The sequence below is a fragment of the Gracilinanus agilis genome, chromosome 3 (genome assembly GCF_016433145.1).
Source record: "Gracilinanus agilis isolate LMUSP501 chromosome 3, AgileGrace, whole genome shotgun sequence".
NCBI lineage: Eukaryota > Metazoa > Chordata > Mammalia > Didelphimorphia > Didelphidae > Gracilinanus > Gracilinanus agilis.
In genome coordinates this window covers 180,102,583-180,126,528 of record NC_058132.1, presented here as the reverse complement: position 1 = coordinate 180,126,528, position 23,946 = coordinate 180,102,583, and the positions used below count along the sequence as shown (strand labels likewise).

The 23,946-nt window shown below is 34.2% G+C and overlaps 1 protein-coding gene across 1 annotated transcript in view; it reads right to left on the bottom strand.

The window, feature by feature from the left end:
• Positions 1 to 377: 377 nt before the first annotated feature.
• The window catches only part of ARHGAP42 (Rho GTPase activating protein 42), a 408,927-nt gene continuing 385,358 nt past the window's right edge, over positions 378 to 23,946 (bottom strand). Inside the window, exons 22-24 of the mRNA XM_044668392.1 lie at positions 18,552 to 18,614; positions 3,354 to 3,433; positions 378 to 466 (exon numbers count right to left, since the gene is read on the bottom strand). Of these exons, the coding sequence (XP_044524327.1) occupies positions 378 to 466; positions 3,354 to 3,433; positions 18,552 to 18,614 (232 nt within the window). The remainder of the gene's footprint in view (positions 467 to 3,353; positions 3,434 to 18,551; positions 18,615 to 23,946) is intronic.

The following is a 23,946-nucleotide window of genomic DNA, read 5'->3' as shown; positions in this document are numbered from 1 at the left end:
TATATTTGGTCAAGTCTCCCAGATATCTTCTCAAAGCAGTTTTTTGACTATAAGTTGCTTGGGCTGTAAGATGAGCCCAGTATTTTCCTTTCCAATTCTGCCATCGTTATGTTAAAAAAAGATGTATGATTTCTCTTGATCAAAAAGCAAGTAACATATAAATAGAGTACCAGCTTGAAAAGACAGGCCAATGATTTAAATCCATTTTGTTTCACTGATACGGGAGCTGCACAAACTGCCAGTAGAGAACTTGACAGAAATCGACCATTTTTTCCGAGTGAGCTGATCCCCGTATCTGTGTCAGATAAAATCATAGCACTTATTAATATTATTGTTACCATGGATACCATGAAGATACTGCCATCCACTAACTCTAATTAGAGGAAGACAACATAATTTTCTGGAACTAGTCCTGTTTTGCCTTCATAAGTTGCTTTTAACCATCCAGGTTCCACTGATGGATAAACTGCAAAACAAAAACAAAAATATCATAATGTACAATTGTTTATTATCTGGGAAAAGGCATTTAAATTCATATAAGATTTTATGGATGTTCTCAAACGGACTATTAGATTACAGGCTCATCAGAGCTGAGAGGGGCACTAGAGGAGCATCACTTAAGAATCACACAGACTTTCAGCATTGGAAGGAGTTTCAGAGCCCATTTACTTAACCCAAACTTGATCAAGAATCCCTCTGACAACATTTCCAACAGGTGATCATCTAACTTCTGCTTGAAGACCTCTAGTGGAGGGAACCCAACACCTTCCCAGGTAGTTCCATTCCCTCCGGAAAATTGCTTTTCTTTACAATGAGCTGAAAGCAGCCTCTTGGCTCTGTGCCTTTGTTGCTCTTTGTTCTGCCTTATGAGGTCAAGAACAAGAAGTCAAATCTCTCTTCCCCAAGACAGCCCTTCAGATCCTGGAAGGAGGAAATCATGCCTCTTTTCTAGGTTAAATACCTCTAATTCACTCAATAACTGATCCTTTTACTGTATCCTTCAACACTGATCACCCTACTTTGAATTCCCTCTAGCTTACCAACTTACTTCCTAAAATGGGGTGCATAGAACTAAATAAAATATTCCACTGGGGTGATGGGGCTGATGAGGAAAGAATCCAGTGAGACTGTTACTCTTGAATCATGGATTATGACTTTCTTAATATAGGCTATGATTACAGTAGATTTTTGGGCGACCATATCATATTGTTAATTTCTTTTAGGTGAAGATTTTTCTGATCCTAAATGCCTCCCAGGACACCCAAAACTGCCTTAAATTAACTTAAATTAATGTTATATTAATGTATATTCATATACATGCATTTATATATGTATACACACACATATATATATAAACAAAATCATATGTACATACACATGCAGTTTTCCCTGATAAAATATAATCTACTTGAGGGTAGATAATGTTTGATTTTTTTCTTTGTATCCCCAGTACCTAGTACATATTATAAAATAATATATATATGACATATATATAAATAAATGCTTGTTAAATGATTTGAACTAGTAGTGCTCTAAAATCTACATCTTTTTAGAAATGTGGCTAGCTAGCCATTCCCCATATGGAATTTTTCAAGTTGATTTTTTTAAACCTAAAGTTTTATGAAAAAAGCAAGTCATTTGAATAATTTTTTGGCTCATTTAATTTCATTTTGCTTCAATGATGGTGAATGAACAAATGGAGAAGCATTTCTTAAGTGTTCACTATGTGCCAGGCACGATGTTAAATACTAGACATATCTAACAAAATAAGACCATTCCTGCTGTTAAGGAGCTACATTCTAATTGGAGGGGACACCCCACAGAAGGGAGTGCAGAGCTGGTAGCCCTTAGGATGCAGCAACAGGTTAGACAGTAATGGCCAGGGAGCTAGAGATCTCAGCAATAGGCCAGATAGCAAGAGCAAACTGGAAGGATTTGGTTGGTGATTCCCTACTTATTTGAGCAGTCTGAGGGGTTATGACTGCCTTTGCCCATTAGAAGATTGGAAGAGAAGAGAGGATCGAAGATCTTTTCCTTGATGGTAAGAGGCCAGTTTCCTACAGGAAGGAGAAAAAAGGAAGGTGCTACTGGAGGGCACATTGAATGGATGGTTCCTGTAGCATCTGTTCTGCTGGGTCCTCCAGAAGTAGGATTTGCATAGGGGAAAAGTTGGACTATGGAAGAGATAGTTGTCACCATTTTTTCTGCTGCAGCTAAACTTTCTGTTGTTTATCTTTCTCTCTCTTTTTAATCCTTACCTACTAAGTATCAGTTCAAAGGCAGGAAGGAGTTCCAATCAAGAAAGGTAAATGGAGTTAAGTAATTTGCCCAAGGTTAAACAACTAGGAAATATCTGAGGTCATATATGAACCCAAGATCTCCCGTCTCCAGACCTGGCTCTATATCCATTGAGCCACCTAGTCGCCTCTTATCTATCCCTTTTGTGTTTATATTATCAGATTCATCCCAATATTCTAGTCTGTAAAGATCTTTTTGGAACCTATCACCTAAAATATTAATTATTCCTCTTAGCTCTGTGCCATGTTCAAGTTATATCCATTGCCACCTACCATACTGGATTTGGAATTGGGAAGTCATAAGTTCAAATCTGTTTTCAAATACTTACTAATTTTGTGACCCAGGATAATTCACTTAACTTACATCTTTCCTAGTTCCCTCATCTATAAAACATGGGAAATGATAACAGCTGCTTTCCAGGGTTTTTTTGAAGATAAAATGAGATAATATTCAGTGGTATTTTGCAAAGTAAAACCCAGAGATATACACAACATACACATATATACACACTTATGTCTATATGCACACATACATGACATAAAAGTACTATATAAAATGCTATATAAATGTTATCTATTATTATTTACACTTTCACTGATGTCTGTCACATATAAAAGTTTTAAAAGCACAGGGCCAATGGCAGGTCTCTGGAGCACTCCATTACAAACTTTGCTCACAGATGTAGTTCCCAATTTTATTTTAATAAAGAGAAAACTGAATCTCAGAAGTGAGATGTTAAGTGATTTGCCCAAATTCTTACATCTAGTTAATGGCAGACATTGGACTAGAATTGAGTCTCCTGACTCCCACTGCAATATCGTCTTCTGCTCTGCCATATTGGCTTCTTCATCTTAAACATAGCGATCAAAGCCAATAATCAACAATTTGTGTGGGGAGTATTGTGGGAGGAATAGGGTGGGGAGGAGAGGAGAGGGAAAGACCATTGAGGACATGCCTTCTTCTCTCCTAGAGTTGGCAGTCTGTGGAAAAAAAATGTGAATAGACAAATTCAATGAAAATTTATTGAGCTGAAGGGAATTGAGGACACTGCTTACCATTGGAAAAGATTGCCCCTTGTGGGAAGGAGAGTTCGTGACTATGCTCAGCTTTACATGAATACATGGCTTTAGCTTGGCTGAAAAACAAGAAAAAAAGTTGTTGCACATCAGAGAACATCAATTAAAATGCAGTTACATTCAAGACAATTTTTAAGTGTGCTGCTGTTTTGCTGAACTTTACTATTATTATTCCACTATTATTATTACACACTTATCTAATATATGTATAGATCTATACATACAAAGATATAATAATAGGCAGTGTGGTATGGTAGACAGTGAGTTGATGGTCAGGAAGAATTTGGTTCATGTTTTGCCTCTGACACATATAGTCATGTGACCTGGGCATCTCAGTGAACTGAGCAACTCTCTAAGAATATAGTTTTCAGACACGTTGCCATTGTATCAGTGGAGGAAATTTCCACATAGGAGAAATCATAGGCCCAGAACAAAAGATGTCTCTCTCCAATATAAATACATAGTACAGAGATATATGTATAAATATATAAATTTGTGTGTATACATGTTTAATATGCAAACACATCTATATATGTATATATATGTAGACCCACACATACATTGTATATATGCATATATATGTATGTGTGTATATTACACAAAATGTACACATCTAGAAAAAAAATGAGATGAATCAGGAGAGATCAAATAGTTTAACAACTTTCTTTACATAGATATATACATGCATACATACATAAATATATATCATTTGTGAATAGAAGGAAAATAAATCTTTGTACAAAGTCTACAGTCAGATGATCTGACTATATAACCCTTGACTAAAGCTATCCAAACTAATTTTCCATCTGAGATCACTCAAACTTTAAAAAATACAAACAATTTCCTTTTATTGGATGCCAGCAAAAAAAAAAACAAAAAACAACTTAATTAAATCTCACTGCTAGGAAAAGTCCATGTTAGTCAGTGGTCAGCTCTAAAAATTGTGGAATGGAGATATAATGAATGTATTTTAGTTCCAATTACAAATACAAATTGGAGCAGGTTTTCATGAATTTTCAAAAGCCATTTTCATTAGAATATTTCATACTTTTACTATGTAAGTTAATTATGGTTTTAGGATTTACTGGGAAGATGAATGCACACACACATACATATATGCATTTTCCCACCTAATATTCACAAAGAAAATATTTGCCAAGACTTTCAATCTTTCAGTGTAAGACCAGGAAGGTGGTAATTTTCTTCTGTCAATATCTTCAAGATATAGATGTTAGCTTTGATGAGATCTCTGATGTAGACTTTTGGAAAGATGAAGCTTTTTTTCCCTTAGTGTTAATGCTTTCAGTCACTGATTTTGGTCTATTGAAGAGATGAGAAAATAACACTATCTTCTATTGTGGGACCCTTACAAAGATTCTAATTGTCCTTTGAAAAATACTTTGCACATCCTTGATAGAAGAAGGCTGTTCTGAAAGCTCTCTCTCTTTTAAAGACAACTAACCTATAGGAAAATATTTCTTATAATATAATCCATGCCTCATTTTTCAGTCCTAATTCCAAATGTTATTTAATGAAAGGTAAACTCAGGAGACAAGGGTTTTGGAGTAAATGGGAGAGCAGACAGTTGAATTTTTGATGTGAACATTTATTATACCTAGGAAATTGGCAATTGCTACAAATCAGGACTTCATTTGTTTTGTTGATTGTCTAGACTTAAGAAAATAGTGACAATAATGGAGATTGAATTTAAAAAATTCGATGGAGACTGAATTTAAAAATTGGACCTGGGTAAATTCACCACCAATCCCCAGTCAATTGGTGAGATATTTATTAGTATACTTCCTAGGTAATACTTCAGGAAATCTGAGCTAGCTATTATACATTCGTAAAACTTTTCTTAATTTGAGCAGAATTTTAAAATGCCTGCCTCTACAAATCACATTTCATTTTCCTTATAGCTTAAGATCCATTACATCACTCAGCTCTAATCCAGGGATGCACAGAGCAAAGGTAGAACCCACAAACTTTTATTATTATGAGACACAGTAGCCATAAAATGGCATACATAATTTTTTAAAAAGTAATTTTAGGTAGCAGCTAGGCTGTTCAATGGATTGTGAGCCAGGCCAAGAGATGGGAAGTCCTGGGTTCAAATTTGACCTCAGATACTTCCTAGCTATGTGCCCTTAGGCAAGCCACTTAAACCCCATTGCTTCACCTCACTTACTCTTCTGCTTTGGAATCAATACATAGCATTGATTCTAAGACAGAAGGTAGGGGTTTATTTTTTCAAACATAACTTAATTATTAATCCAAAAAAAATTAAATGCACCTCAATGTGTGCATATCATAGAACTCTGCTGTTTACTCTGGGAGTGAGGAGAAACTAAAGAAGCAAAAGAGAGCTTCCTCCATCATGGAGTTTACTATCCATTTAGCAGGACAGATTAAACATGAAACATACAGAGAGAGCATAATCTAAAACAGCACATAAGCTAATATTCGTTGAGTAATTCAGACAGAAGCTGAATAAGTTGGTAAGCAGCTCCTATTGCTTATAGAAAAAAGTCACTAAGACAGCCCTGCGCAATTAGAAGTTCATCTGCTTTAAATGGAACAGAAATGGGGAGTGAGGGAAGAGAGTGGGTGAGGCCTGGAAGGTCACTGTTCTCTCCACTTTCATTTTTAGTTACTGTAGAACTCTTGAAAAGAAAATGAAAAAGAGAAGCCTGGGTTATTGAACAACCACATTAAGACAACCTGAAAGTCCCAGCATTATTGAATTCAAACACCCAAGGCAGCCATGTGCAGTCAATGGTGGGAGAGTGCCCACTGTCCCTTGCACTCCATAGCAATTAAAAAAAAACAAACAACAACAACAACAACAACAAAAAACACCTTTAGAAAAATGACCAGACTTCTGAAACTTAATTTTTTTGATATAAAAAACGAGGACAACAATTTAAACTACCTAATTTATTTTTCTTAATTTCTTAATTTTTTTGAATATTTTTCCATTGTTACATGTCTCATGTTCTTTCCTTCTCCCCCAAAACTGTCCCACCCTTCCCACAGCCAACGCACAATTCCACTAGGTTTTACATGTGTATCACTGATCAAGATCTATTTCCATATAACTGATAGTTGCACTGCAGTGGTCGTTTAGAGTCTACATCCCAAATCATAACCCCATCGACCCATGTTAAACTACCTAATTTAAAGGGCTACCATCAAATGTAATAATTCATGTGGAGTTCTCTGCATATACCTTAAAGTTCTATGTGGAAGTCAGATGCTATAGTTTGTACGACTATGATTTGCAGCAATTTTCAATAGAAAATTGGCAAAGCACTGGAAACTGGCTTAAATAAAAAGATTTCATTTAATTCAACAATGAAGTATGTGTACAAATGAAGTACAAGGTACCATATCAGGTGCAGAGGGATACAAACATACATACATATATACACATATATGACATACTGGCCTCAAGAGGCTTGCAGTTTATTAGAGTAAATATAACATGTAAACAAATAAGAATGATGCAAAGTAAACCTTAACTGATTAAGGAAAAAGCCAAGAAAAAAACATGAAAATAAACCTGAGAATTAAGTGTTTACTCACAGCATGGAATAAAGGAAGACTTCACATGGGAGACAAACTTCTGGACTGGATCTTGAAAAGAAGGATTTTAAGAAGTAGGGATGTATAGGAAGTGCATTCCAAGCAAAAGGTGGTACTTCTGTTGAATGCATGGATATGGGAAAGTGCAGGATAAGATAAGGAAATAGTAATGCAATTTGGTGGAATATAGACAATGTATAGATGACTAATGAGAAATGAAGCTGGAAATGTGCACTGGGAAGCAAATTATTGATGTTTGTAAACATCAGGCTAAGATGTCTGCATTTCATTTTGTGTGCAATGGAGAGTCATTAGAAGTTTGTGAACAGGGAATAACTGGTTCGGACAAGTACATTAGGAAAATCATTTTAGAAAATGTGCAAAAACTAGGGTAGAATTTGGAAGCAAGAATTGTAGTTAGGAGGTTATTTCATTATAGGTGAGAAAGGATGAGGTCCTGAAGAGAGTGGTAATGATGCTATTGAAAGGGAAGGGACAGATGTGAGAAATACTGCTAAAGTAAAATCAACAAGACTTTGCAATAGTTGGTTGTGAGAGAGAGGTGGAATAAGAAGAATGAAAGATGGCAAGGAGGTTAACCTAGGAGGGCAATGATGATATCATCAGAAATAGATAAGAAGACAGGAAGAATGGTTTTAGGGAATGAAGATAATTCAGATTTATATATTACTTCTATTTAAGTATTTATTTACCTGTATTTCTATATTGCCAAAACGAGTTTCTGGTGAGATGTCTGAGTGGTATGTTCAGCAGTAAGTATAAATAATGGAATTAAAACTCAAGAAAGAGATTGAGATTAGATCCCCAGGTTTGGCAGTATTTTCATAGAGGTGATAGTGGGAGCCATTGAATTTAAGTGTATCCCTAGAGTAGATTGGCCAAGAACATTGCCTTCAGGGACACCAACACTAAGGAGGCAAAGTGATATGGAACCAAAGAAAGGGACCAAGAAAGATGATCATAGAAGTAGGAGTATCAACAGAGAGCTTTATCATGGAAACTAAGTAATTATCATGGATTTGGAGCTGAAAGAGAACTCAGGTGGTTATCTAGTTCACTCATCTCGTTTTATAGATAAGAAATGGAGATGCAGAGAGGTGAAGTAATTTGTTCAACACTGATAGCAGAAATGAGATCTGAACCCAAATGAATGACTCCATTTTCCCCACTCATCTCACTACATGATGGTTGTCTCCAATAAAAAGCAAGAATACTGCAACAAGGCCATTGCATATGGTCATCTTAGAAAAAAGAGTTTCTTCAGAGTGATGAAGGCTAATAGGTAAGTGGACAGTGAGTTAATGGAGGAAAAATACAGAATATAGTAGATGAGTAAATTTAAATAGATAAATGGAAAGTTGTGCTTGAATGTTAAAAAAATTTACTCTATAAGTAAAAGATGAAGGAGAAGATACAGGAGGGTAGTTGTTTATCTTCAAAAGTTCCATTATATCCTTTGCCATAAAATAACAATTTTTATAATGTTCTAAAAAACTAGCGAACATATAAAAAAAATCTGACATTTATGTGAAATACTCAATACTCATGCCCTCTTACCTCTCCAAAAATGGGAGGGGGAAGTCCCTTCTCATATCTCTTCTTTGGGGGATATAGTAATTTTAATGGACTATAATGCATAGAATGTGGCAGGAAAAAAGAAACCATCTAAGACTCAATTAAAGGAGGCACAATTTTCAGAATTAGAGAGGTTATATTTTGGTGTATTCCACCCTGGTCAGTCCACATACTGCATGCTATGTTTAGATCTAGGTGCTATATTTTAGGAAGGATATCTGTGTATAGCTGAAAGGAGCCATATATAATGGTGAGTTAGTGAATTCTAGGTTTGCTGGCTGAATTGACTCCTTGGTTTATTTAGGTTTATTTACAACTGAAAAATGACTGAATGGCAACATAGCATATATCCATTTGGAGCTTTGTTGTCAATACTTATTACGGAAAAAACTAGCCTAACTTGCAAGGAGGCAAGGGTTAAGATAATGCTCCTACCAAACTCCCTAAAGGCATTTACCAATATTTGTGTGAAATTAACACAAATTTGTACCTCTCTTTCCTTTCTAAAAGGAAAGTTTTGAACAGGACATATATCCATTTGGAGCTTTGTTGTACTGATTGTTTTAGGAAATGGTTTTTGTGAACTTTTATCCACTTCCCATGTTTCAGTGTCAAAAGCTTCTTTAAGCAGGTAAGTTGAGTTACTTCAGTCACATGCTGAATCTGTTTTAAATTTTTATTCTTCTGATTTGGTTATGATTTTGACATTTGTTCCAAGAAGCCAATGGTCTGGTCATGCAGAGCTGATTTCATAATGTGTTGGGAGCTAGTAATTTTCTTGTTACATATAAAAATATGTGACACTTTGAGATAGTCTATAAACATTTGACGATTTTCAATTATTACTCTGTACCATATGGCAGAAAAGATTATATATATATATATATATATATATATATATATACACATACACACACGTGTGTGCGTGTTTTGTTTTGTTATTTGTTGGGAAAACTGAAAAGCAGCCTGGCAGATGTCACAGCATATATAATGATAAGCTCCAAATGGATATATGACCTGTTACCATTCAGTCATTTTCTAGCTATGTTCAACTCTTCATAACCTTATTTGGGGTTATCTTGGCAAAAATACTGGAGTGGTTTGCCATTTCCTCCTTCAACTCATTTTATAGGTGTGGATATTAAAGCAAACAAGGTTAAGTAATTTGCCCATGTCACAAAACTAATAAGTGTCTGAGTTTTAAATTCCAGAGGATGAGTCTTCCTGACTCCAGGCCTGGAGCTTTATCCACTGTGCCATCTAGTTGGCCTAATAAATGACCTAAATCATATAAAGAAATTAGAGGAGCCAAGAAGAAATTACCTTTTTGTTCTATATGATAGGAAAAGAGTTCAGGATTCTTGGATAGAAAAGATCACAGAAAGTAAAATGGACAAATTTTGATTACACAAAATGCTATATTATATTACATTACATATATTACATTTTATTACAAAAACATTAAAATGTCTTTGTACAAACAAAACCAATGGAGTTAAACCGAGAATAAAAAAAATTTTTAGATTAAGTTTCTCTAATATGATCTCATTTCATTTCATAAGAATAAGAGTTACTCTCCAACTGATAAATGGTCAATACCTTTTAAGGAAAAACTAGCCTGACTTGCAAGGGTGAAGATAATGCTCCTACCACACTCCCTAAAGGCATTTACCAATATTTGTGTAAAATCAATACAAATTTTTACCCCTCTTTCCTTTCTAAATGGAAAGTTTTGAAAATCCATTTTGGTCCCCTCTCCTTTGATTGGGTTGGGAACTTGAGGCCTGAGTCTATTCTGTATAAGGAGAAGTTGCTGATTTCTTGTCATCCTCTGGTCTCATACGATTCCTGGCATCTAGAAGACTGATTTCTGACCCAAATTGAGGTTAATTCTGTCCAACCAGGGAGATGCATAAAAATTGATGTCACCAAGGTTATAAATTATAAATGAAGGAAGTTTGGATTTCTCAATTAGGAAGCAGCAGGAGTAGATGAGACATGCAGTGAGCCCTGAGCTCAGGCTGTGTGTATGATTATATGTCTTTTCTCTCTTCGACCCACTTTCATTATCTAATAAATAAGTATAAATTAATATACAGTCTCCAGAGAATTTCAATCCTAATACTTCTTGCAAAGAGTCCAAATGAAAAAGGAATTCCATTTCTGATAGTGAGATTTTCCAAATGTTCCTATATTCAAATGATACTAGGTAAATAGCCTGAAACCCCAGGTTATTTAGGACTTTCTCAATTAGATCTATGATCATTCAAATGAAATAATCTTAGCAATTCACAGGAAAAAGAATGTGTACTTCCTAGATTACACCATGAAGGTAGATCAGTAACCTTCTCAGTTGTGCTTCAATACATATATTAGAGTGACATTGCAGATGGATAAGAAGCTGGGCTCTCAGTTGAATAAAGCATTTAGCTTTTTGAATCCGACTTTAGGTCCAAAAACTAAGACCTTAAGGAAAATGAGTATAAGATAATTATTTTATCTAATGGAAATTGAGAGAATGATCAAAAAATCCTCCCATAGAAACCTTAATTCACCATAGTTGAGCCAAGTGAGAAATTGTACTTGGTAGTATTAGTTAACTCTCTAATTAAATGAATAAATCTCATTGTTCCTTGATATAGTTTTAAAAGGAAAAATATTCTTTATGAATCATGACTATCATTCATCTGGAAGAACTTGGATATGCAGAGTCATCGCTATAAAATTAACTTTTTAAAAAATTATATTTAACCCTGGAAAAATTAAAAAATAAAATAAGTGAGGATTCTTGGAAGTCTTTGTAGCAACAAGTTTATCCTATTTCTAAGTTAAAACAAAGCAAACAGAAGAAAGAATAACACAAATTTTGGTGACCCTCATTTACCTTCTGCTTATCCAGATATTTTGGTTTGTAATAGTTTTTTGTTGTTGGTGGTGGTGGTTTTTTTAGAGTATAGCCAGTTCCTTGTACTAAAATTCTTCAGATATAAGAGGAATAACAAATTCTCAGTTTATTAAATAGATACATATTTTAGGATGCACAGAAATTCTGAGTTTCAGACTTGAAAGGAACTTCATTAAGCATCTAATATAATAGCTTACTAAACAGATCCAATAAGTGATCTTCAGCTTTTGGTTGAAGAACTCCAATAAATAGGAATCTATCTCTCAAAACAACCCTTTCTACTTACAGAGAGCTCCAGTTGTTGGAGCTGACATCAAGCTTAAATTTTTCTCTTGGCAAACTCTCCTACCTATTCTGTTCTTCATAGTTCTGCCTTATGGAATAAAAAAACGTTTTATCCCTCTTCCTTTCATTTCCTCAAGATGGTTACTGAAGAACTTAGATGATCATGCAACAAAAGTAAAGTATAACATGTAATGGGCACAACTGTCACAGCAGTAAGCACAAAATACTAAATGAATTACTTAAAGGCATTCAGGAGATATGTTGGATCACTAAGAGACATTTACAAGACTGGACCAGAACACAATAAGAAGCCATAAATGGTCTGTGGTCTATACTCAAGAAGGAAATATACACATCAATGAGATCCTGGGATCATTTGAAATGTCAAAGCAAATAGGAAATAAAAGCAAATTTAAAGCAAATCATAGAAACTAAAGTCTAGAAAGGCTCTCAGCAGTCACATAATTCTATCTTTACATTTTCCAGAACAGAAAATGATGGTGGTTAAGGACTATCTTTTGTCTATCATTTGCAGATGCAGAACAAAAACTAGAAATTGGGTCTCCTCTAACTCCTGAAATCTAATGTTCTCTCTCTCTTATCAGGTGTTTATTTAAAACCACATTTATAATATTTATAATAATATTATGATACTTATATATTATGTTACATAATATAAATACTATCTCCATCATTTCATAATCCTAAGATTGAATGTGTGAATAGAGAGGATATTTGTCTTAAAACTTTTGTCTCATTTCTATGACTCTTTGCTGACATCCAGATTTCAGGTTAGTGCTACCTAATAAAACATCGCCATCTGGTGGTAAATCTAAATTGAAGTTAAGGTTCCCCAAAAAGCTGATGAGAACTTCCAATGGAGTCATGACGGATGCTTTATATTTAAAAGTAAGTACAGATGATAAACTAGGTCTTAGAACAAGGCTCTTCCAATTATATCCATGACGCAGCTTCACTAAGTGAGCCAAAATCAGAGGATAAGAAAAGGGATCTGCAAAAATTTATGGGTTGACAAAACAATTTAACACAACTAACTTGTACAGAAGGGCTTATGGTTGTGGCCAAGAGAAGGTTAAGAGATACAATGTTAGAGGACAGATGGAAATGGAGTGGGTTGGATAATAAATATAAGATAATAACACAATACATATTTAGGCCATTTATTTTGAAATCTCAAATACTAAGAACCTAGCAGGAAATTATAAGAAAGTGACTATGGCAAAATAAACGATATAAAGTCTATACTTTCATATACTTTGATCAGAGAATTTCTTAGGCTCTCACTTATGATTTATTCATTCACTTAGTTATTACTGTAATTGAACTTTGTTTTTGGGTTCTAGCCCACATTTTATAAGCAGCAAATTAATAGGAGGAACAGAATTATAATGGGCTTCTAGAGGCAGAAGCAATGACAGCAAGAAAAAAAGATGATGAATAGCTTAACAGTAAGGCTGGAAAATCATAAAAGTCAGAGATAGAACTCAAAAAGATTAGTAATCTAAGCCACTTAGTATAAGGGAAACACAGCTTGTTATCATTTTAATAATGAATGGCACAATATAATAACTGATGTTAATAAAGATGACTGAGTTTGCAAGAAAGTTTTAAAATGTTTGACATTCTTTGCTTCAGTCTGCAATATTCATTAGAAAAGTCTTTTCATAAAAAGGGTGAAATGTTACACATAGAACTTAAAAGGAAAATGTTCCAGTTACCTAGAAAATCCACTGATGTAGAATTTTTATTCTCCACTGATGCTGAGTAGATGTAAATCTCTACTTCAGTCACTTTATTATGTAGTATTTGTTACATGATTTTTAATATGTAATAATAGACACTGTACTGAGTGCTAGAGATAAAAAGAACAAAACATTGTCCCTGCTTCAAGGAGCTCAGATTCTAATGAGAGACAACATGAAAGCAGTGATAGTTATATGCCAGATATATGTGTAAATGGAAAGTACTCTGAAAGGGAAGGAACCAGCAATAGGAGGACAAGGGGAGGTTGACAGCTGAAGGTGGGATTTAACTATCTTTTGAAAAATTTTATTTTTCACATTCTTTTCTTTTTTAAAATTCAAATTCCAAATTACCTCCCTTCCTCTCCCTCCCTCCATGGAGAAGGCAAGCTGTACAATTAGAATTATGCATATGAAGACATGCAAGGTATTTCCATATCAGTCATATTTCCAAAAAAATCAAGATCAAATGAAAAAAATATATAATTTGCACCCAGAGTTCATCATTTCTCTTTCTGGAGGTGAATAGCATTTTTTCATCAAGAGTCCTTTGAAATTATCTTAGATCATTGTATTGATCATAGTAGCCAAGTATTTCACAGCTAATCATCATTACAACATTGCTGTTACTAGGCAAAACAATCTCCTGGTTCTTATCACTTCATTTTGTACCAATTCAGTCTTTCCATGTTTTTCTGACCCCCTTCCCTATTTTGTATAGCACAGTAGAAATAACAAAAAAAAAACATACCACAAATTATTCACCCATCCCCAAGTGATGGGCATCCCCTCAATTTTCCTAATCTTTGTCACCACAACAAGAGCTGCTATAAATATTTTTTGTGCATATAGGTCCTTTTTATTTTCCTTTGTTTTCTCTGGGAAGGAGACCCAGACGTGGTATTATAGTTCTTTAGGGCTAGTTCAAAAGTGTTCTCTAGATTGGTTGGACCAGTTCACTACTCCAACAACTGAAATTTTTTTCTCTTATCTCCCAGCATTTGTCATTTCTGTTAAGTGTGAAGTGGTACCTCAGAGTTTAGTTTACCTTTCTCTAATCAAAAGTGATTTGAAGCATTTTTAATATGACTGATTTTTTATTGTTTTCTTCTGAAATAGTTTTAGTCCTTCTTCTGAAAACTGATAAAATATATCTTTTTTATCATTTGACCACTATCAATCAGGGGATAGCTCTTTTTTTAATACAAATTTAATTCAGTTCTATACTCAGAATATATTTGAGAAATCAGACCTACATCAGAGAAACTCAGCGCAAAAATTTTGTATTACTTCATCACAGGCACTTTTTTAGCAAATGTAGTTTCACTGATTAGCCATTTTACTTAGGTCTTTTTTATTTTTATCTTGTCTGAGATCATGACTGCTACCCTCGCATTTTTATTTTACCTCAGCTAAAGTATATTAGATTCTGTAGCAGCACTTTATATTAACTCCAAGTCTGTCTTTCAGCTTCAAGTGTGTCTCTTGTAAACATTATATTGTTAGATTCAGATTTCTAATCCATTCTGCTATCCATTTTAAGGGTGAGCTCATCCCATTTACATTTGCAGTTATGATTACCATATATTTCCCTCTATCCACATTTCTTCTGTTGCTTCTTCTTTCTCCCTTTTTATCCTGTCCCTTCTCAAAAATCTATTTTGCTTCTAGCCACTACCTCTCCTGATTTGTTTTCCCTTTTATCATCCCTTTCTTTCTCTTATCCTCTTCCTCTCCTATTTCTCTATTGGTTACACTTCTATAAAAAATTCTGTAACTCTCTGAATCAATTCCATTGAGAATAAGGTTTAAACATTGTCTGCCATCCCACCAACTACTTTCCTTTCCATTGTAAAAGCTCTTCCTTGTTTACCTTTTATGTGAGAAAAATTTCCCCATTATGCCTATTCCTTCTCCCTTCTCCCAGTACATTGTTCTTTCTCATGCCTTCTTTTTTCAGATCATTCTAGCATAAATCACATCCATGCTCTCTATGTAAAAACATTTTAACTTACCCAATAATTATAAAAGTTCTTACAAATTACATATAACATCTTCCCATGTAGGAATGTAAACAGTTTAACTTTACTGGGACCCTTATAATTACTCTTTCATATTTACCTTTTTTATACTTCTTGAATCTTGTGTTTGAATGTCAATTTTTCCATTCAGCTCTCATCTTTTCAACAGAAATATTTCAAGTCCTTTATTCATAAAATTTTCATCTTTTGCCCTGAAGAATTGATTATACTCAGGTTTTTCTGGGTAGGTTTTTCTTCACTGTAATCCTCAATCTTTTGCTTTCTGGAAAATAATATTCCAAGTCCTCCATTCCTTTAAAATGGAAACTGCTCAGTCTTGTGTGACTCTGACTTATGGTTCCACAATATCTGAACTTTTTCTTTCTGACTGAAGTATTTTCTTTTTGACTGAGACTTCTGAAATTTGACTATCATATTCCTGTGAGTTTTTATCTGGGATCTCTTTCAAGGAAGTGTTTGGAGGAAAATTTCAATTTCTATTTTACCCTCTGGATCTAAGATATCAGAGCAGTTGTCCTTGATAATTCCCTGAAATTAGGTTTCAAACAATGATACATGTAAAACCCAGTGGAATTGCTCATTGACTCTGGGAGTGGGGAGGTAGTAGGAGAGGGGAAGAACATGAATTATATAACAACCACGGCAAAATACTCTAAATTAACTAATTAAGTAAGTTAATTAAAATATATAATTTCCTAAAATATAATATCTGAGATCCTTATTTGATTTTGCTTTCAGCCGGTCCAATAATTCTTAAATTATCTCTCCTTGACCTATATTCTAAGTCAACTATATTTCTGATGAGATATTCCATATTTTCTTCTTCTTTTTTTATTAATTTGATTGATTTTGTTGTTTCTTAATATCTTATGGAGCCATTAGCTTACACTGCTCTAATTCTTATTTAAGGAATTGTTCCCTTTAGTGACATTTTGTATCTCTTTTTCCATTTAACGTATTCTGCTTTTTAAGAAATTTGAAATTTTTGTGCCTCTTCTGCTATTAGAACAATTTTGTTTTTTAAGATTTTATTTTCTTCAATATTTCTTCCTGACTCTTTTACCAAACAGTTGACTCTCCTTTCATAATTTTCTTGCATCACTCTTCTTAAATTTTCCTCCTCCATTCTTACCTCTTTCTCTTCCAAGAATTCTTCTTGTTAGTATTCTTTGAGATTTTGTTTATAGCTATTTTCACACTGTCATTTTCTGATTTTGTCTTGATCTTCCCTAATAGTAGCTTTGTTGTTGCTGTTGTTTGTTCATTTCTCTAACCTATTTCTTGACTTTGAACTTTATGTTAAAGTTGAGTTCTTCATGCTGTTGTTTTTGGTGCTACTTCTGGGAGTTTTCAAATTTTTAGTGCTTCAAAGATGTAATGATGCAAGAGAAGTATGGCAACTGCTTTCCTAGTCTGTACTCTGCTCTCCTCTGGTTCCCTGCAGCCACAAGTGCTATTGCCATCTTGATCCTGGAACTGCAACCAGGGCATTGCTGCTAATTGTAAGAAAATATATGGCAGTCATGTTGAGTCAAGAGTGATGGACAGTTACCTGCTTAGAATGCAGAATGGACTGAGCTTGGCATGAGTCTTGCATGAGCCAAAGCAGTTAGGCTCGGGTATAAAAGGAACAGATCTGAACCCATCTTGGTCTCAGTTGGAGATATTTGGGTGAGGGTGGATAGGGTTTAGGCATAGCTTATACTCTCTTTACTCAGCAACCAGCTTTAGCTATCAGACTGATACAACTGTGTTCCATCAATCTCTGTTTCCTGATTTATAATCACCAAGAAGATCAGCAAAGATAACTATCATTCAGCAGACCTGAAAGGCCTCAGCAGGCTGTCAGTCAACCAAGATCCTTGATCAACAACCCTCAAGTGAAGATTCAACAACAATTTATCCATCTAGATTTATTTAAGATTTTTGATTCCCACTTTCCATCAATTGCCCAGTTCCCCATTCCCTAAACTCATCAACTATTCAATCATCTTTTAAGAAATCACTTGTCTGAGAGTTCTCAAAGATCTAGTGAGATTTCAGTTGACTGTGTCCTGAGTCAACTTATGAAAGGGGTATTCCTTCAATCAACTTTTTAAGAACAAATCTGCAGTCAGAACAGATCAAAATAATTAATTGGTCTTTATAGATCAATAATTAGATCTATAGTGAATCAAGTCAAGGAATATAGCCATCAACATCAAATTTATAGGGCTTCAGTTGGACAAGGGTTAGCTGAGTTCCACTATTAGCTGATTCCTAGCTCAGGCTATTAGCTCTGGGCTACTGTTAGCCATCTTGGGATTAGAGTAAGCAGATTCCACATATTCTCCTTTAACATCGACTGCATTGGTTTGACCTTTTGGGTTCACTACCATATCTAGGTGTCCAATTAGGACTCAACACTCACAATTAACTCAGTCCCTATAATGACATAACATGATATAGGTCAGCTCTAGACAGGCTTCCATCATGGCATCATAAACTTCTTTGGCCAACTAAGTTTTCTTAGGTTGGAAAAATGTCTAATTTTTTGTTGCCTCTGTTATTCCAAAATTTCATTTGAGGTGTTATTTTAAAGTTATTTAGAGAGGAATCTTGAGAGTTCAGACAAGTTGCTTCTCATCTGCCATCTTCAATTCCTATTATTATTAACAAATAACCTCGATGTGAATCTTGAAAGAAGTCAGGGAAATGGAGGTAAGGAGTATTCCAGGCTTAGGTACAGTTAAAAAAAAAGAAAGGAATCAAGCTCTGGAATGTCATATAGGATGAATAGCAAGAAGGTCAGTGTTTTAAGAACCAGAAGTATAGGTTGTACCTGAGAAAACCACAATAGTAACTTCATTTTTCTATATTAAACTCTTTGATCAAATCAGAAATATTTTGTAGTTGGATAATGGAAGGACAGAGCTATTAGGAGAATGATTATTATTTCTCTCAGTAAGACAAGATTGCTAGAATGCTTCATTAATAAAGATATTATGTTTAGAGAACTTACCGTCCAGCAGAAATCTGCTTAAGTGAACCAGCACTTTCAAACAGCTGGGCTTTAGCTGCCACTCTGAAAATCAAGCAAAAACATATGTGTTAAATTTGCTTTTCAAAGGGTCCTTTTGATATCTGTCCAGGAAATCATTCAAAATAATCATAAGTTTCTGTTGCATCATTTTGAAAACTTGTTCTAAATACAAAAATGTGAACAGGGTAGCATAAACTTTAAATGAAACAGTCCTTTGAATGAGAAGCACATTGCTTTATTGCTGTTGTTGATGAGTCATTTTTAGTCTTGTCTGATTCTTTATGACCTAATTTTGGGGTTTTCCTGTCCAAGATGCTGGAGTGGTTTGCCATTTTCTTCTTCAGTTAATTTTTACAGATGAGAAAACTGAGGCAAACAGCATAGATGATTTGCCTAAAGTCACAAAACTAAGTGTCTAAGGCAAGACTTGAACTCGGGAAATGAAATCTTGACTCCAAACCTGACACTCTATTGAACTACATAGCATATTGCTAACTAACTGTAAATGACATTTTTATCCCCATCCTCTAGTGTATGTATTAATTTGCTACAACTATTTGTTTCTTGCATAGTTTCTTCTTTCAACCTCATTCTTCTTCTCTCTAATACCTATTAAAAAAGGCAATCATTATCAATCCTTTAATGGAAGGCATTGTGCTAGTATAGGGGAAGATTTAAAAACAACCAGTATCAGTGCTATCAATAGACTTAGTGATTCTAATTATCGTTGTACTTTATGAATCCAGAAGATAGAAGGAAATTCAAGTTCAAAGTGCAAGGGACTATCTTTAATTCAATATTTTATCAGGAATTGTTCTTCAAATTGTTTCTCATGATGTTTAACATCAGGTAAAGTGATTATAATATACACACAAATACACACACTGGTAGAAAGATAAAAGTAGACACAAACTAGCAAGTTAATGAATTTTAATCAATAATTTTTGTTAATTATGAAGGAAAGTGGCATGCATTATAAAAACTTAAATAATTGTCCTACTTTAGGTAAAATAAAAAGAAATGCGAATAAGGTTAGGGCATAGACAACTGAAACAATTATATATATTTTATAAGGAAAAGGTCCTTTACAAAAGTCTAGGCCAGTGATTCCCAAAGTGGGCACCACCACCCCGTGCTGGGTGCTGCAGCAATCCAGGGAGGTGGTGATGGCCACAGGTGCATTTATCTTTCCTATTAATTGCTATTAAAATTTAAAAAAATTAATTTCCAGGGGTGCTAAGTAATTTTTTTCTGGAAAGGGGGCAGTAGGCCAAAAAAGTTTGGGAACCACTGGTAGGCCATCCTGCCATAGAAATGAGTCTGAAAATAGGTATTAGATATTATTAGATTTAGTACTGATGAAAGATAGTACTAGAACAAGATAATTGATTTTTACAAAATCAGAAAGTCTTTATTTACATAAAGGTCTAGGGAATACATTAAATTTACAGTTGTCAACCTTTATATTGGATTTTTGACTACTTATAGGCACTTAACATGTCAGTGAGTTAGTCATTAAGCATTTATTAAAAAACTTCTCTATGCCAAGCACTGTGCTAAGTGCTAGGAATGTAAAGAAAGATAAAAAGCAGTTACTGATATCAAGGAATTCAAATGAGGAAGCTAGATTACATAGTAATTAAAATATAGTGCTTGGAGTCAAGAAGATCTGGATTCAAATCCAGCCTCAGATATTTACTTAGCTGGGTGAATGGCCAAGTCACTTAACTTGTCTGCCTTACTTTCCTCATCTCTAAAATGGTGACAATAAGAAGAGTACTAAACTCCCAGGGTTGTTGTGAGGATAAAATGGGATACCATTTGTAAAACTTTGTAAACGTTAAAGCTTTTTAAAATACTATTAGTGATGATGATAATGAAGAAAAAAGAAGAAATTATACCTAAATGCAATGATAGTTAGCATGTTCTCCTCAGAGAAAGGATAGCCAGAATTGTTTTAATAGTGTCACCAAAGGCAAAAGGGACGTCATTTCATTGGCTATTTAGGTAACTGACTCTGGAAAGTGCATTGTGAAGATGTTTGTAGCCTATGACCCAACATACATTGCAAAATGATGAAGCAAAGAAATGAATACATTTTAAGAAGTGTCAAGAAGAGGGCAACAAAGAATAGTGGAGTTTCTCAAGTTCATTTTAAGACTTAAGGAATATGTGATAGTTGTCTTCAAGTTCTTGAAGGGTCATCATCTGGAAAAAAGAATAGAATTGTTCTGCTTGTCCTAGATCAAAGTTGCAAAGAAATAAATTTGAGTTTGATGTCAGGGAAAAGGAGGAAAAATTTCTTCATTATTAGAGCTACCCAAGAATAAAATGGGTTGCCTTAGAGGGTGAGCTCCCCTTCATTGGAGGTTTCTAAGTAAAGGTTGGAACATCATTCATCAGGAATATTGTAGAGAGGATTCTAGTTCCACGAGTTAGATTTTCCACTGAGGTCCCTTCTTACCTGAGATTGTGTGATTCTGCGATTATCTGTGAAAACAGTTACCACAATAAGAAAAAAAGGAAGAAGTCATCAGGGCCAGTAGGCTCTTGATTTTCATGCTATTTAGTTAAGAGATATGACAGCCTAGGGCAATACAAATTTAGATAAAGAACTCATTTATAAAACAGTGGAAAAGAAAAACAAAATTGAAGCAGTAGCACTACCTCATCAAAGAGAAAAATGCATTTAAGCAAATAAGACTAGAGAACTTTGTGTGACATCCAAGTAAATCATTCTGATTGTCTTTGTAAATTGATCCAGAAGGAGGGCAGCATATTATTTTAAGTAGAAGAAATTTGTTCATATTTTTATAGTAATCTATTTTTTCAAAACTGGTGATGGTAATGAAACCATATATTTAGGGTCTGTCACATCAGGACTTGGTATATAAAGGTGAGGAAGAGGAGAAATGTGGCTGGATCTGACTAAATCTCTCTCTGTCTCTCCAACACAGTTGCAGACACACACAAACACAAACAGAAAACACAAGCAGCTAGGTAAAGCAGTGGATAGAATTGCTAGAATTCCTAAGAAGATTCATCTTAATGAGTTCAAATCTGGACTCAGACATTCACTAGCTGTGTGATATTGGAGAGAGACACATAATCCCATTTGCCTTAGTTTCTCCAACTGTAAAATAACCTAGAGAAGGAAATAGCAAATGACTCCAGTATCTTTGCAGGAAAACCCCAAATGGGATCACAAAGAATTACACATGACTGAACAACAATAATACATATGTGTGTATACACATGTATACACACATATACAGATAAACACTTATAATATATACATAATATGTAATAAATGTCTATATAAAATTAAAACAGCAGAATGAAATTTGCACTAATAATGCCAATCTTCACAAAGATGACTCATCATATTTTATGTAAATGTATATATTCACATATATACAGAAGAAATCCAGAGTGAAAGAGACTTAATTTGAAGGTGTTTTTCAAGATTATTTCAGGAATCTTCCAAAAGAATTAAAAAGATAGAAAATGTTTCCAATTACAAAAGTATACCTAAGAAGACATAAACCACCAATATATGTTTTTTTCTGCTTATCAACATGGTTAGTATACACATCAACAGCATATCTGACAAATGAAGAAGTCATTTAGGTGAAGAAGTTGGTTTTTATAAACTATTTTCTACAGATCAAATCTACAGATGTGGACCCAAAACTAACAAGGACGTATGGAGAAAATAAGATACTGCTACATCTGTTCTCCATTGGATCTTGCTTTGGCAGTTATTCATCCCAGGCCCTTTCATGAATATTCAGTCTCTTCACTGACTCTTTCCTATTTGTTCTAAACATATTTAAATCTCTTCTTCTGACCCTTCTATTGCACAAGATGGCCTACCATCTCCTCTCCTTATTGCTGAGCTTCTTGAAAAAGTTACCTATACTCAATTATCTTGATTAGCTCACAACTTTTTGAATATAAATTTAACCTCCACTCTTCTACTGAAAATGTCCTAGGGTCAAGAAGCATCACCAAAACTAATGGCCACTTTTTAATCCTCATCCATTAGCTTCTCTGCAGTTTTTATTCTTCTATCATAACTTCCTACTAGAGATCACCTCCTTTCTTCACTTTGAAGATAATATGTTCTCCTGGTTCTTTTTCCAATGATCAAACTGCTCATTTGCTGCTTCCTTTCATGTCCTTCCCTCTATCTAGTCTTTCATTTGGCAATCTTATTGCCTCTCAGAGCTTCAATACTATTTCTTCTATACAAATGACTCAGATATTTATCTCAGTTTTGAACTCTCTTCTTAACCCCAGATGTCCAACTTGACTCAAAATAGATTATAGTCCAAAAATTAACTTTGACCTCATTTATCCCTTAATATTTCATTCTTCAATAACACTATAATATTTCATTCTGTCTCCTATGTTTGAAAATTGGGGGTTATTGTTGACACTTCTGTATTCCTCACTTGTTACATCCAATCAGTTATCAAATCCTGTTAATTCTACTTCTGAAACATCTCTCCCATCTATGCACCAATCACTCTCAAATGTTTTAGGCATGTAGTGAGAATGAATGATAATAAGAGGAGAGTTCAAGTAGTATATTTAAAGCCATTCTTGGGGCAATAAAAAAAGAGGGAGGCTGTTTAACATTTCTACTGGATTTTCTATTGAAAAATATGTACAAGGATCAAACAAGATTGGAAGCTATGGAGAAGTTGGGATCTGTATCATTGGAGGTAGAAGAAAACCTCCAAAATATTTAAGTAAACAGTAGAAGATGATATGATTTTTCTTTTTCATTAATGATATTTTAGGTCATTAAAAAGTGTACTTTTATCTGTTAGTCAATAGCATTTATTGTGACAAGCACAGAACTCCTCAGTTTTAAGATGGAACAGAAATACCCTTTTTTCTAATTCCTAAGAGACACTATCAACCAAAGTATATATTGCCTTAAACTCTGATTTATACAATGGAAAATTGGAATTGACACAACTCTTTTCTCCATTGACAGGTTCACTTAAAATACAGATTTACTTTAAAGTTCAACCATTAAAAAAAGGTATATAGTCAAAGATTCAACAATAGAGTAGCTTTATTTCAGAATCAAAACAATTTTATTGCTAATTATAATGAAAAAAAAATTAAAAATAATGAATTTAATCTACTAATACTGCTACAGACAAAATGGCTTGACAAAGTAATACCCACTAGATTAAAATTAAGAATGTTTTCATCCTTACCCTCTGAGCCAAAACCTGTTTTGTAAGAATTCTAAGCCAGACTAACCCATATACTTACGTTAAACTTTGTTTTATATATAATGGTTACACAACTTGAAGACACCTCATTCCTCAGGCTACTAAAGTGGTATATTGGG